Source organism: Lasioglossum baleicum, chromosome 5 (assembly GCF_051020765.1).
Source record: "Lasioglossum baleicum chromosome 5, iyLasBale1, whole genome shotgun sequence".
Classification (NCBI taxonomy): domain Eukaryota; kingdom Metazoa; phylum Arthropoda; class Insecta; order Hymenoptera; family Halictidae; genus Lasioglossum; species Lasioglossum baleicum.
Genome location: NC_134933.1, coordinates 14305445 through 14319223, shown reverse-complemented (window position 1 = coordinate 14319223; position 13779 = coordinate 14305445). Strand labels below are relative to the sequence as shown.

At 38.3% G+C, this 13779-nt stretch overlaps 3 protein-coding genes across 4 annotated transcripts in view; 1 reads left to right on the top strand and 2 right to left on the bottom strand.

Moving 5' to 3' along the window:
- Positions 1–11085, bottom strand: part of LOC143209166 (uncharacterized) — a 40194-nt gene extending 29109 nt beyond the window's left edge. Inside the window, exons 1-2 of the mRNA XM_076424493.1 lie at positions 10580–11085; positions 8066–8141 (exon numbers count right to left, since the gene is read on the bottom strand). Coding sequence (XP_076280608.1) covers positions 8066–8141; positions 10580–10602 — 99 coding nt within the window. The 5' untranslated portion in view covers positions 10603–11085. The remainder of the gene's footprint in view (positions 1–8065; positions 8142–10579) is intronic.
- Positions 11086–11237: 152 nt separating this feature from the next.
- Positions 11238–12607, bottom strand: LOC143209169 (protein DPCD). The gene is made up of 4 exons (XM_076424497.1): positions 12399–12607; positions 11812–12014; positions 11479–11712; positions 11238–11413 (listed from the first exon to the last, which is right to left on the bottom strand). Exons 1-4 carry the CDS (start codon positions 12460–12462, stop codon positions 11309–11311), a joined length of 606 nt encoding a protein of 201 aa, XP_076280612.1. The 5' UTR covers positions 12463–12607; the 3' UTR covers positions 11238–11308.
- Positions 12608–12710: 103 nt separating this feature from the next.
- LOC143209171 (cytochrome c oxidase assembly factor 3, mitochondrial-like) lies at positions 12711–13759 on the top strand. 2 transcript variants are annotated; one of them, XM_076424501.1, is made up of 3 exons: positions 12711–12868; positions 13201–13273; positions 13354–13759. In XM_076424501.1, the coding sequence occupies exons 2-3, from the start codon at positions 13264–13266 to the stop codon at positions 13620–13622; spliced, it is 279 nt and encodes a 92-aa protein (XP_076280616.1). In that variant the 5' UTR covers positions 12711–12868; positions 13201–13263; the 3' UTR covers positions 13623–13759. The 2 variants fall into 2 exon arrangements, with proteins under 2 accessions (XP_076280616.1, XP_076280617.1); XM_076424502.1 differs by having other exon boundaries at positions 12757–12833.
- The last annotated feature ends 20 nt before the right edge of the window (positions 13760–13779 follow it).

The following is a 13779-nucleotide window of genomic DNA, read 5'->3' as shown; positions in this document are numbered from 1 at the left end:
CAGAGAAACAAAAGTGAATCTCTCTCGGTCCATGCTCGCTCGAAGAAAGAAAAGTGTAGTCTCGCGGGGTAGGTTGGTTTGCATACCGTTCAGGATCGTTCGGGAACAGAGTCGCGACAGTACGTGTAACGAATGGGTACACGCTCGCGAGAGCTCGCAAGTTTCATCAACAAATGACATGTTTATATGGTCCTCCGGTGTCGATCGTTGGGAACTTGGAGAGCAAAGTCGTTGCGGCGCAGTGGGTCCTGACGTGACACACGACCCCCTTCTTATTAGAGGCGCCAGTCTGCTAGAAGAAGAGAAGGAAGAAGAAGACGAAGAAGAAGAAGAAAAGGAAGGCGTTCCGACGAACCGAACCGAGGTATTGGCGTCAGATAAGATCGCCGAAACGGGGATCAGTAATATTTTATAAAGTCATCGAAGTTGCTCGCTAACTTCGGCATAAATTACAATCGCCGGCTCCTTCGAACCCCTCCCTTTTACCCCCCGTCCCCCTCTTTGCAACCCCCATCCTCATCCATTTCGTCAAGCATGCTTCTCTGCTGTGTGGAAAGATTGCGAATTTCGCGACCGATCGTTTTCGCCACTCACTGAGCGGTGAACAAACACTTGCTACACTTGCTAACTTGAGATCGCACTATATCCTCGAAATCGAACATTCCGAAAACTGTATCGTAAGTTAGCCCAATCAGATAGAACAATAATTACTGAACTGTCCATCTTCGTATATGTACATTAGTAAACATGAATATTTTTATTTTATTCCTTCCACAACACGAATATTCCTCCGCCTTTCAGTCTACATCCAGTTAAATATGAAAATGGAAATTCACATAAAGATCGGCAGTCTAGTAATTACTACGCTCGTACCCTCTATCGCAAGGGTATTTATGGGAGTGTCATGGCTAACCTTGAAGAGAAAATTGCTTCTACACTTCATCAGAGAGGTCAATCAACTCTTTCCTCCTTGATAAGCATATGCAAGAATCCATCTTGGAACAAATAGTACACACAGCTTCTTCGTAAAAGAAGATGGCACAAAATGGTAGAAATTTGCTGTGCCATTCTGAAGCCTGCGAGAAATTGCAAAACAAGTTGTCTAGTACCTAGTATAAAATGTATTAAAAAATCAGACGAAGTGAGGTATACGCGTGCCAAAATATTAAAAATCATGAACGATCGTAAATTTGAAACGAATGCAAAAATTCGAACCCTATTCCGTAACCAAAAGTCGACACAGCTTCGCCTTGGACTTTGAATGCTTCTATACACTCTCACTTAACAGTATAGTATTAAAAACGTTCATAATTGCAACAACAGTAGAGCTACAGTAAATAAGTTACTTTGATTTCGTTGATGTTCCAGACCAATACACAGTTATCCCGTTGAATGTGGAAAGTGTCTCACTTCATTCTTTCAAGTGATTCTACTACACGAACGTCTTCAGTGTTAAATCGCCGTCTCCGGTATTTACGACACACGGCTCTCCCAAAGAGAAGTCTCTCTCCCAAAGAGAGAGAGAGAGAGAGAGGGGGGGGGTCTCTGGCACATCCGCGTAGTCCAGCATACGCGACGATTTTTTTTTATTAATAATTCCCGCCGCAATAATTCGACATCCTACTCGATGGTTTACGAGCTGGGGACCCGGGGCGCCGTGGAATCGGGGGAACGTTGAAAATCTTCGAAATTATTGCCGGCGTCGAAGGCATCAGATTAATTTGTCAGCGGCGGCGAAACCATCATTCACCGCTGCCACATGCGATATTTGGCTAGCATATGTCGCACAGGACTGCAAACATTTTTTCACGTATGATTTATGAACAAGTCCCTGGCAAACTTCGTAGCGGAGGAATGTATTCGTGTCATGGCCCGGGCCTCTCTCTCTCTGTCGCGCGCGCGCGCGCACGTCCCTCCTCTCTAACTCTCTTTTTCGGGCTCTCTTTCCTCCTTTTTTTCGGCAAAATGTTAAGTAACGGCCCCCGGTGATGGTAATCGGTTTGTTCACTGTCGGAAATAATAAACGGCGGCATTGTGCCTTGTCGCAGACGTTAATCTTGCGGGTAAACACTCGATTTCACGGCGGACGACGCGCAACTTTTATGCCAAACTTACGAAATCCCTTCGAAACACGAAAACTAACGCGGTGCTCGGACCGTACTCTCGCCCACAACCTCGGGATGACAGTGGGTGTCACACTTTACAGCTTTTCATGGGTATATTAATGTTTGCGCTCCCCTCTGACCGAGATGCACGCCGAACATCAAATATTACGTGCTTGTTTAGTATAATTAACACGTGAGCTGCCACTATTTCCTTCGCCGACGATCTCCATAAATAGGGCTGCCAAATTCTGAACATGTCCGAATCGTGAATTAATTCGCGCGTGTGCGGTGACCACGATTGTCTATTTGACGTCGAAAAAATCAAATTAAGGGATAGTCTCGTTTCCAGGATTGCAAGGGTGCGGGATGCGCCTTCTCATTTCTCGATAATGCAAAGATGGGGGTTTTCAGTAGTCAAAAGTCCTATTTTTACATTTACTAGCCGTAATTTGCATTATCCGTATCCTCTTCAAGAGACAGTGATGCCAATTAAATATGATTCTCCAATCAGAACTTTGCAGTAGACTGAACAGGATAATATTTTTATTCTGCATAATTTTCGGCGTCGTTCGGATATGGAATGTGTCGAAAAAAGTGCAAAAAGGAAAACCGAAGGCAACGACGTCACAGGATGTAAAATCTACATATCGAACGTCATCGCGAGGCCAGAACTTCTCAATTCATCATGGTTCCTCGAAGGCAAGTCGGCTTTCACCGTCGGTGAAAACAACGAGGGAGGTTAGTGTAACCGAGAAGTTAACACGATAGCGATCTGAATGCCGAGGATTTCCAGGGGTTGAAATACAGATATCACCCACGAAGACAGACTACCCATTCTCAGGTTAGATCCTGACCCGAACTGAACCGAAGAATTAATATTCCGTTTCTACAGTGCAGAATTTGCCTACCATCGTTCAACGATCTCGAGGGAAAACCTCTCAGGTATTCGGCCGAGACAAAAAATGGAATGGTAAGAATGAAGGAATACTATACCGGGAGATACACCTATCTGTTCTTCGATTTCCCACGTTTAAATCATTCCACAGTTTTTCCTCCCGGGAAGATGGAGAAAGAATTTTCCACGGAACCGCTGTGACATTCGAACCGATTCCTCTTACTGAAATTCACTATGTCTCGATATCTATCTCAGCTCTATTTTAACACGCACGATATTAATGACAAAAATGAGTGGGTGTAATTTGAAGATTTGAAATTTCAATTAAAAGAATTTAAAAATATGGATGTATTATTTTTAGGTTATTGATGTAATTCGAGAAATAAGAAAATTTCTACTTCCTTTATTTTGCATAAAGATCCACAGGTCTATTAATGAATAATAAATATGTACCGACCTAACTGAACATCCTCGTGTTACCTAACAATATTAAACATGCACATTGCGAAAGGAACTTATGGGACGGCCTAATATTTTCGTTTTGAGACACGTTGGTTAAATTGAAAAGACTCGCATCAATTTGTTAGACGGCAATTTTGTGTTGAGAAATGTGAAGGTTGTAGCTCCTGTCTTTCGGAACAGTGCGCATCGGTTGTGCATTGTTCGTCGTTCATCTTCGAATGTAATACTATACAACTACGCGGCCGCTGAAAGCAGATACACGTAATAAGTACCCACACACGGCTCGTGAAATACAGATCAAGGAAACAAATTTTCGGACGATAAACATCTGCGAGGGCGATGAAAACGTTTCGATATTTCTTCCTGGAAGCACGCTATAAGTAACGCATATGTACACGGCCGCGACTATCATTCCATCTTCCAATCTTTTATCGTCCGACAATATCTCGCGTTCCCTCGACAATACACGCACGACCACACTCACGAGAATACCAGAAGTATAATACTAGATAAAAATCTAGTGAACTCACTGATATTCTTAAAGTCTGTTAATCTATCTATGTACTACTTTACATTGTATCCACTCATTTTTGTTATAAATGCATAAATTCAGCAGTCGAGTTATGATTTATCAGAAATCATTTTTCACGATTTGCATTGCCTATAACATGGACGTCATTGCTCTTTTATGGCTTCGACAATTTTATGAATTTCGTCGAGATACTCCAGGAGCACGTTTTCGAGACCATAAATTATTTGTTGCCGAACTATGTCGACGGAATTCATGAAATTGTCAGTGCTATGAAAGAGCAGACGACCGATGATGTAACCGTCGTGTATGGTACACAATTCCATTCCTTCAAAGATTGCTTTATAATCAGAGCGTCGCCCTAAGGACTCTTGAACGTTTCGTCTGCGCAAAAAAAAGCATCCGCGTCGAATTTTACGGATTCCCCAGTAAAATAAAATCAGGGATCGTCCCGCGAGAGGACAGAGGGTTTCGCGAGCCTCCGGGCCTCTGATTCGGTACCAAATTACACGCACGCGAAATTCAATCCAAAATTAAAATCGACTTTAAAGCGCATCTTTTACAATGTATATGTGACTAGCGAGTACTGTCTTAAATTCATCCGGAACCACTGCCGCGATGCCGTTAAAAAAAGGAGAAGATCGTGTCGGGGGTGGGAGAGGTAGGTAGACAGAGAGTGTGTAGGTTGCGTCGGTGAGTACGGTATCACATTTCGTGTGAGCCGATATTTGTTACACGTTCCCGTAGAAGAAGATGAAAAAGCGGTCCGGAGTGGCGCGTTTCGAGAAGAGAGCCGAGAACGGAGTGGCATGGTCACGGGGCAGAGGATTGGGCAGCGATGGTCAGCGGATGGGCAAGCATCGGGCACGAGCACAGGCACGAGAGCATTTGAGGGCCCTATTAACGAGTGGCCCCCCACGGCCGGGCGCAACGGTCCCAATCAGCCCGAGTCCAATTCTTGGGGCCCCGGCTTCGACTTGTTTTATGTAATGCCTGCGACGCCAGAATCAATTAGCCGGGCACCCTCCTATTTTGCGTATGCGTACACGCATACGCACACCACCGACGGCGATATGACGGCCGGGATCCACCGAAAAAGGTTCCGAACTTATTTGCAACTGTCCGGCCAACGTACCAAGGGACGACGGTAGACGAGAAAAACCGGTTCGCTCTCTCGGAGTTAGAGGCGGAAATTAAATGAGTCAAGACAAACGGGAATAGCGGCTATGCTCGCCACCAACGGCGCACGGAATTGCCGATGCCGATTTTGACGTGGCAATCTATGAACTGTTGATACCGTCGGTTGCTTTCTACCATTGATTTCGAATCATCGATTTACTACTTGGACTTCATGCTTCCTTCAGTCCACGATTCAAGCGGCGCACGTTACGCCAAATGTTTGCGAGCAGGTACTACCCTTGGCAAAAATTATTCGATCAAATAAATCAAATAAACACAATGTTAAGACTCGTCGTACATATACAGGATTGTGATAAAGTATGGAGATATACCGTGTCTAGTTAGCAGTAACGCCCGAGGCTGATTAAGTGAATAATGTTACGAAAAATTTTTTTTATACCTATTACAGTCAGGGAGATTTAAAAATTTTTTTACCACGTAATGTGATAGCGCGTTTTTAGATGAATTTGACGAAGTCATTTTCTGTCATGGAAATCTCCTTTTCTCGAGGAAATTATTCCTAATGGAGCATATCACTGTTTTTCAGGTATTACCGGATTCAATATGGAGGAGCGTGCACATTCGACGCGAAGTGCATTCTTCAAATTAATTTATGGCGCCCGAAACACGACGTAAAAACACATTCAACCGCACTGCGGATAAGAAATACCTTATGGACGTTTTAAAGAGCTTCGTGTTTCGAATTATATCTTTCCTTGCGAAATTACTCCGACGAGTACATGTATTTTCTATATTACAAGTCGTCCGTGCGTTCAATTAGCGGTGCTCATCGTTTTGTATTTTAATAAGGGTCCGACGAAAAACTGAAGATATAAAAATGGTTTATGCCATGCGAAACTTGAGCCCGGAGCACTGTCAATTAAGTGTCGCCGAGTACACACCCACAACCATGCACCGCACGAACGACCATGAGAAAGTATGAGCTTCTACCGATAATCAAAATTTCTCCATCGGTTAACAATTTTTCCATTATTGAGCACCGAGCTTTTTACAGTGGTATTTTATCTGTTTTAGTTCTTTCACACACACACATACACTCCTTTATTTTATATTTTCATGCATTTCCGTAAGTTCAGCAACTGGTATTGAATTCCAACATGAATCATGAATTTTATCTCAACCTAGAATTATTGGATAGTATCAAGAACTGGCGAAAGTTTGTATGATTTTGAAACTTAAACGATAAATTATTTGTCCTAGTTCGCAAATCGCGTATATATAATTGTATCGATGAAAAGTTTCGTGTATTTTTGATCGTAATCATGTATCGTAGTGAACGGAGAGTAATTCGTGCTTCCATCCTTAATGAATTTGTTCAGGGAAATGCAGGGAAACAAAGTTAGCCTATTTTCGACATCGTCTGTTCATTGTTTCAGTTGAAGACAGTATAAAAGCGAAGCGACGACTGGCTCCTGAAAGAGAAAGTCGAGAAAGATGTCATTGGACGTTCGTCTATCCATAAAGTCGAGAAACATCAGTGAATACCGCTGGATCACAGCATGACCGCGATACATCACACAGCGGCAGCCAGCATGGGAGTTTGCTCAGCTACTAGGCAAACAATCGGTCGTGGCATTCACGATCCGAAAAGCACTGCCGCCGTGTATCGGACGAAATAGTGTGCATACATCAAGCTTGTTTATATCTGAGCCAGGGCCGGGCATGCAACAATACAGCAATTTGGCTTCGACTGATACGGGATCTCACCCGGAGGTGCCTTTCCTGCCTTACCGTTACCGAGAGAGCATATCGATGGACAAACGGGCCTCCCTGCGCTGTCACGCAGTGGTATAGAAGCCATTTTTACTCGGTGAAAGTTCTGCTTTGTAAACATTCGTCTAAATCACTTGCATGCAGTGCACGGTTCTATCGCCATCAATTCCGATGGCTCCAAAAAGTATTGGCACGCTGCGCTTCCGATTTCCGTCGATATTCAAACTGCTATAATTTCGTAAAAGGGAATCGCACGGAAATAAATTTCGACGCATATTGAAGCTTATAGCCTCTACTTTTGCATGTTATCGTTCGTTTTTTTTCAGAAAAATGCTATGCTAAAAATGGTAATTGGAACGTCTCTAAAAATATTGAAAACTTTTTTTCGTGATAGAATCTACCGTAGATTTAAAGATTGTTTATTCCCCTTTCTAACGACACCATGAAATTTGATCGACGATTTTTTGTACTGTCCAAATAAAAATACAACATACCAGGCTCTTACAGTAAACTTGTTCCTCGTATCCCTTTTATAAAACAACTAAAAATAAATGTACATCAAGCTTTAGGGGTTTGTTGTCTTCAAATTCATAAATTCAGTTAGCACAAATTCCCAGGTACAATATTGCAATAGCAGCTTTCTAACCACCTCGAAGTGTTAGTGTGAAGTAAATGAGAATAGTAGAGCATTGTATCAGTAAATGCATTTCAGAGATTTGCTAAACAATTTGCAGGTAATTGGCGATGTAAAAGTTGATTCTATACCACTGGTTCGCACCGTCTTCACGGTGGTCTGCACCATGTAACCTACCAATGTGTGAGCGCATACCTAACTGATATGTATGGACACCGACACTGTACCCTCTATTTCTGGAATTCGACTTGATCTTATCTCGATTTCAAAACCGCCACGACCCCCGCGAAGAGGATCATTGATTTACTACAAGAAAGAAAGAGAGTGGGGAGAAAAAGGAAGAACGGTATAGCGACTCCGAAAACAGTACAATCGAGAATAGTGGCTCCAGAAATCAGATTTACGAATGTATTGCGGATAAAAACCTCTTCGTTCTTTGTTATTCATCGGTGATCAATCATTCTATAGACTCATAAAAAACGGATGGATGAGCGTTAATAATTAATTGATTTGTGGATAGTACTCACCTCCTTCAGGGGTACTTTGAACGGCAGAATTTTTGTACCTTTTAATACCGTGCCAAAAGGTTTGTAATCCAGCCACCTACGGCACAAAATACGACCACATACGTATACAGGGTGTTCTACTTAAGCTGCATCGTTCGAACTATCAGAAATGAGAAGAAAGTCGTAAGGTAAAGTCGAACGAAGTTTTTTCATAGAGCAACGAAAACGGTATCGATCTAAAACGTATTGGATTGCATTAACTCTTGCGCGCTGATCGAGTTGACTGAGTATACTAGTTCAGACTTCAATACCACTAGTTTACATATTACAATTGCTGAATAAACTACTGATAAAAAATTAACAAAAATAAGAGACCACCGTTTATCTTTCACGTGAGTATACGTACATATATTAAAATCGAGTCTTTGTTCTTATTTGAATTTAGTCTCAATCCAATCTCATCCAAGAAAGTGAATTTTGGTGATGCATAAAAGAAAATTATTTAAACCCTTCAACTTTGCCTTATGATTTCGTTGCCACCCCTAACCATTTTAACGGTGCAGCTTGTCTTAGTAGCATGGGACAGCCTGTATGCCCAAGTGCATGTTGTTTGAATGAACCGGGTAGATGCAACAGGTGAGCCCAGAGTATAAAAAAAAAGATGTGTACATGAGGAAAACGCGCTGAAAAAGTCCGATTATATCCAAACAAGTCTGCAAAAGATTTGAAGAATAGAAAATAGAGTACCTCGTTCCTACGAGACAAACTTAACGATCATGCGACTGCTGTTTTAAAAAATAAATTTAAGGGCACTACTTCTATAACTACATTGATTCAAATAGGAATTATATTTTGTCAGAGAAGAAGTACAGGGTAATAAATCGTAATTCAAATGAAAAAAATGTTGAAATATGAGATATGAGAAATAAAAAATGAATATACTAATTAGATATTTGATTTTTATACAGAGCAAAACGAGAATTTATTAAAATAGGTATTATAAACGAAGTACGGCGTTAAATCAATCATCAAATATATTCTTCTTTCAATTACCATCTTTGTATCGCGTCCTATATTACCTGCTGGAATCGTGACACTACACTCGGTGGTGGGAATTGAAACCAAAAATTATTATAAATATTATTTCAACGTGATTTAGTATCGTTCGCATAGATGCATCACAACTCGAAGACTACTGATAACGCGGCAGTAATAACGCAGGCACAATTTTACGAGTTATTTATTCCCAAGATCTGCTACCTGACCAACTCTGATAAATAATTTCTGTTCGACATAGTTCCAAAATTCTTCGTTCTGAATTGTAGAGTGCGCAACAATACTATCGATTTCTAGTGGCGCCGGTATTTTCGACCGAGTGATTCAAAACCCTATAATGATTAATCTACACCTATACACCGTCTCCGCTATGGCTAATTTCTGTGAGTCCTGATTAAATTTTCAATGCAATATACTCTTAATTGCAATATACTCTTAAATTACGAAAGAATCTACTAGAAGTTCTGAAAAATAATTAACAATAGACGTACATTGGAAACTAAGTCATTCTGTAAAAAACTCACAAATGCACGATTTACCTAAGGTATATCTACGTACGATTATAAGGCATACTATGTATAGTATTATCCGTGGTAGAAGACAGTATATATTGTATATGCTTCTAAGAATTGCATCAAAACAATTTTTTCTTATAAAAAAAAGAGTTATATTCCTGCGTATGAGGTAGACAAACTTGTTTTGTTTTGTCCAAAATAACCTTACATTTTCATTAGCCTGTCCATGTTCTTATTTATCGTTTCCAACCATTGAATCAATAACAAAAAATATGTATATATATTTACATTCAGATAAGAGGTATGGTTGCATTGTACTTACTTCGCCCGGTGGCGATGACAAGTTATAATTTAAATTTTACTTATCTCCGAAATGGAAACTTACGTTTTTCTCCTTATAACCACAGACGCAGATATTAAACAGACCATGCTACCTGGTTTTATTTAGAAAATACTCAAAGCATAAGTTTTGAGAAACGGATAATCTAACGCGTTTGTCATTGAAGCATAATCGTCTTATGTACGCTAAAAGCGCGCTCTCGCGGATAGTCACTTGAGATATTTTACTCTGCGTTTTTTGTAATGTTTAAAACTTTAAATATCAAAATCCGAAGTATTAACGCCTGCCCGATAAAATATTTGAACAAGTTTTGATCTTCATTCACGGGTGCGCCACGTGACAGAATACCAAAATCGATAACCAATTAAATGCAGAGAAACATTGAACATCTTTCATAAATAATCATCAAATAGAATGCAGATTCCAATTTTTATAGTTGTTAGGAGATTTAAGAATGTCGGAGTACTATGTGCAACTTCGTTTCAACAACGAATTGAAAACAAGAAAAGTCGGCATGACATAACCTCTTTACAATGTGACCTTAGATTTAGATCGATAAACAAATAAGTTTAAGTGTTCGTGGAAACTTGTTAGAAGTGTGTAAAATGAAAAAATATTACGTACCTGTCTGGTATCGATTTACCCATGTTCGCAGCTTTGTTCACTTGTTATTATACAAAATGAAAAGCGTAACACCAAATTGCAAACTACTAACACAGCAGATATGCGCAGCAGAGAGAAAGTAGATGTCACCGCGACGCAGAACCATCGATCAGTCTCTCGATTTTCGCGCGCAACGCCTCTACATCATTCAATTTCATTTATCAAATATCATTTGTAATTTACAAATTACATTTTCCAAATATTCATTCGTGTAACATAAATTATTTCCAGTTAAGCGCGACTTGATTATTCAAATAATACTCTGACCAACCAATTTCTTTTTGTTTTGATCCTTAAAAATTTTGATGCGCGCACCACGAAAAGAGTGAAAAATTAAATTTTTTCACTTCCTTGATTTTGAAAAAAGTTTAACAATAATAGCATCTATACAAATGTTTCTTGTATAGATTAATTTTCTCTAAACTTCTCTAGACTCAATTTATTTCGAAAATTAATCTGACTCAATTGATTCAAAATCCAAAACATTGAACATAATTAATTTAATTTAAAGAAAAAGTTACAATGCAGATTTTGCTTTAGAACTTTAACTTTCAAAATAAATTGAAAGGGGTCTGTCATATGTATACATGTAATAATCCGTTTTTTAAAAAATAAATAATTATACAAACATATAATATTTAATTTGGTAATGGCGGGAAACAAAAAAATTTTGGAAACTGAAGATTTTTATTAGCTCGTTGGACACTGTACGGCGGAATCCTTACTTATAGTCACTTGCAAACTCTCGTTCAATATTTTTTTTTCTATGTCCAATAGGGCAGGTGGTTTCTTATACTATGAATTAAAGAATTATAAGATTTGCATGTATGTACTGAAATGAAAGAAAATAGTTTTCATACCGTAATAATTAGTGTGTTGTACTGATGCGTATAAGATATCCTGCCCTGCTCTGGTTTCAATCCAATGCGTTCCAAATCTGGAACTATTATCTTTTTAAAGTATTTTTTATTACTAGTGCGAACTGTTATGGTTCCGTCATCTTCTGCGGTTACTGAATACACGCTCAGTGGATATGATAAATTTCTTATACGCCACTCAAGTGAGGTTTTTGTTATTCTTCTGGAAATAAATGGCTAGAAAATACATATACATTGTTAATATAGACACAAGCCACAATTTAAATTTATTTTAGTGAATATATTTTTAGAATCTGTAACATAATCTTCACGTACAGCATTTGAACTTTCCTGTATACCACAGACTTCAATATTATTCTGTCCTGGTTCAGGATCTCCAACTTCTACATTCCAACCTATGTTCTGACCAAAGTTACCTTTTTCTTTCCATGCTCTTCGCACTACTACATTTGTTTCCATGTGATACTCTTCAACCATTTCTCTCCCATCATCTAATAAAAAATGAGTTTTCCTTTTCCCTAAAATTACAATTCATTTTAGGAGTACAAAATACAATAATTTGCAAAATAAATGTGAATATGCTGCAAATGTGCGAAAATAAATGATTTCATCAGTCAACTCGGAAAGTAAGTTAACAATTGTCATATGCAGGCAAATGAATATGACATATCTTTAATAATGATAATATATGTTTCACTAACGTATCGATTTCTTAATATACAATCAAATTATTGTTTTGTTTTATAAAGGTATAAATTCCTTTAGTAGGTTGACAGTTATTGATCAAACATTGAAGAGGTTAAACATGTATCTAATGACACGATTATCTAACATAATCTTCAAATAAAATTTTAGTACATATGTAATAAAATATAGTTAATTAAGCTCACAGATAATCTTACCATCTTGAATAATTGATGTTTTCTTAGCATTTTGAATTAAATTCAACCACTGTTCAGCCGCCATTGGTAAATAAGTTAATCATGAACTATGAACACTGCGGAAATGAAAGTGATCATGCCCAGGCTTTAGCGCCTTTGCTATAGCACCAACGCGAATACCGCGAATACTGCGCGAATACTGGCGAATACTATGGAAATGTGGTACTGCGACTTCCATATATAGCACTTTGCCCACATTCGTCATCTGAACGAACCATCTGGTAGGTGAAGTAATCTTAGAACACGGCATGTTTTCGAAGCCGGGTCTATAAACTATAAATACACCTCGTCTGTGCTTAGACAGACTTAGACTGTATTGGACTGTATTGACTTGTATTGACTGGTATCAACTGGTATTGACTGTATGCTGTAAAACGCAGGCGCATCCAACATTGAGTAAGAACTTTTAAGTTTAATTCCCAAGTTAAAAGGTAATTATATAATAGTTTCATAAACGTACTTATTAGTTTTTATTACTTTTTATGTAATCTTATGATACTTGTAACTACTTTCCGAGATAGAAGTTTTAATATATTCTTGTTATAACCTCAACAAAGTTAGCTATATATACATTTGCATGTGTCGAATTTGATACGCAATTTGTTAATGATTAATGAAATAAATATATGCAATGACATAATACTTAATATAGATAGGATATAATAATGCAACGTAATAAGTACAGCTTAAATTCTTTTTATTTGAGTACATTATTGAAGATCATAAAAATATACACACGTTTCTATTTTATGTTTTATTAAAGACAAAAAGGAGGACCTGTAATACTAGTGAATTCATAAGTACATTTGGAGACAAAGTTGTGAAGATGTCTGCTGGTGAATGGCAAGATTAATATTTATAATATAATTTTTTACACCAAGGTCTAATTTTTTCTAATAACCCGTTTTATTCACAGATAAAAGTAGTGATGTGATGCCAAAGGTTGATATCAGTAGGATAAAATCTGTGGATTTTATGCATTTGAAGCAGGCAGAAGAGATAAATATTCATCGAGCACTTAAGCATAGACAACTTCGTAAAAAAACAAGTATATTTGGTCTCTCTTTAGCACTTGGAGTTATTGGAATTTATGTTTATACTATAAAGACAGTAAGGCAGGAAACATTCTTAGATGATTTCAATGAACCTGAGACTGTACCAGCAACACCAAATCAAAATCAATAAAGCATTGAACAGCTTAGAAGCATTTATAATTTTGTAGCTTATGAAATATAAGAAAAGAAAGTTATTGCAACAGATGTATTGTAAACTATACTAAATAAACTTATTAAATATTAAATAAACTAAATAAACTTATTAAATTATTTTGAAGCAAAGAGAA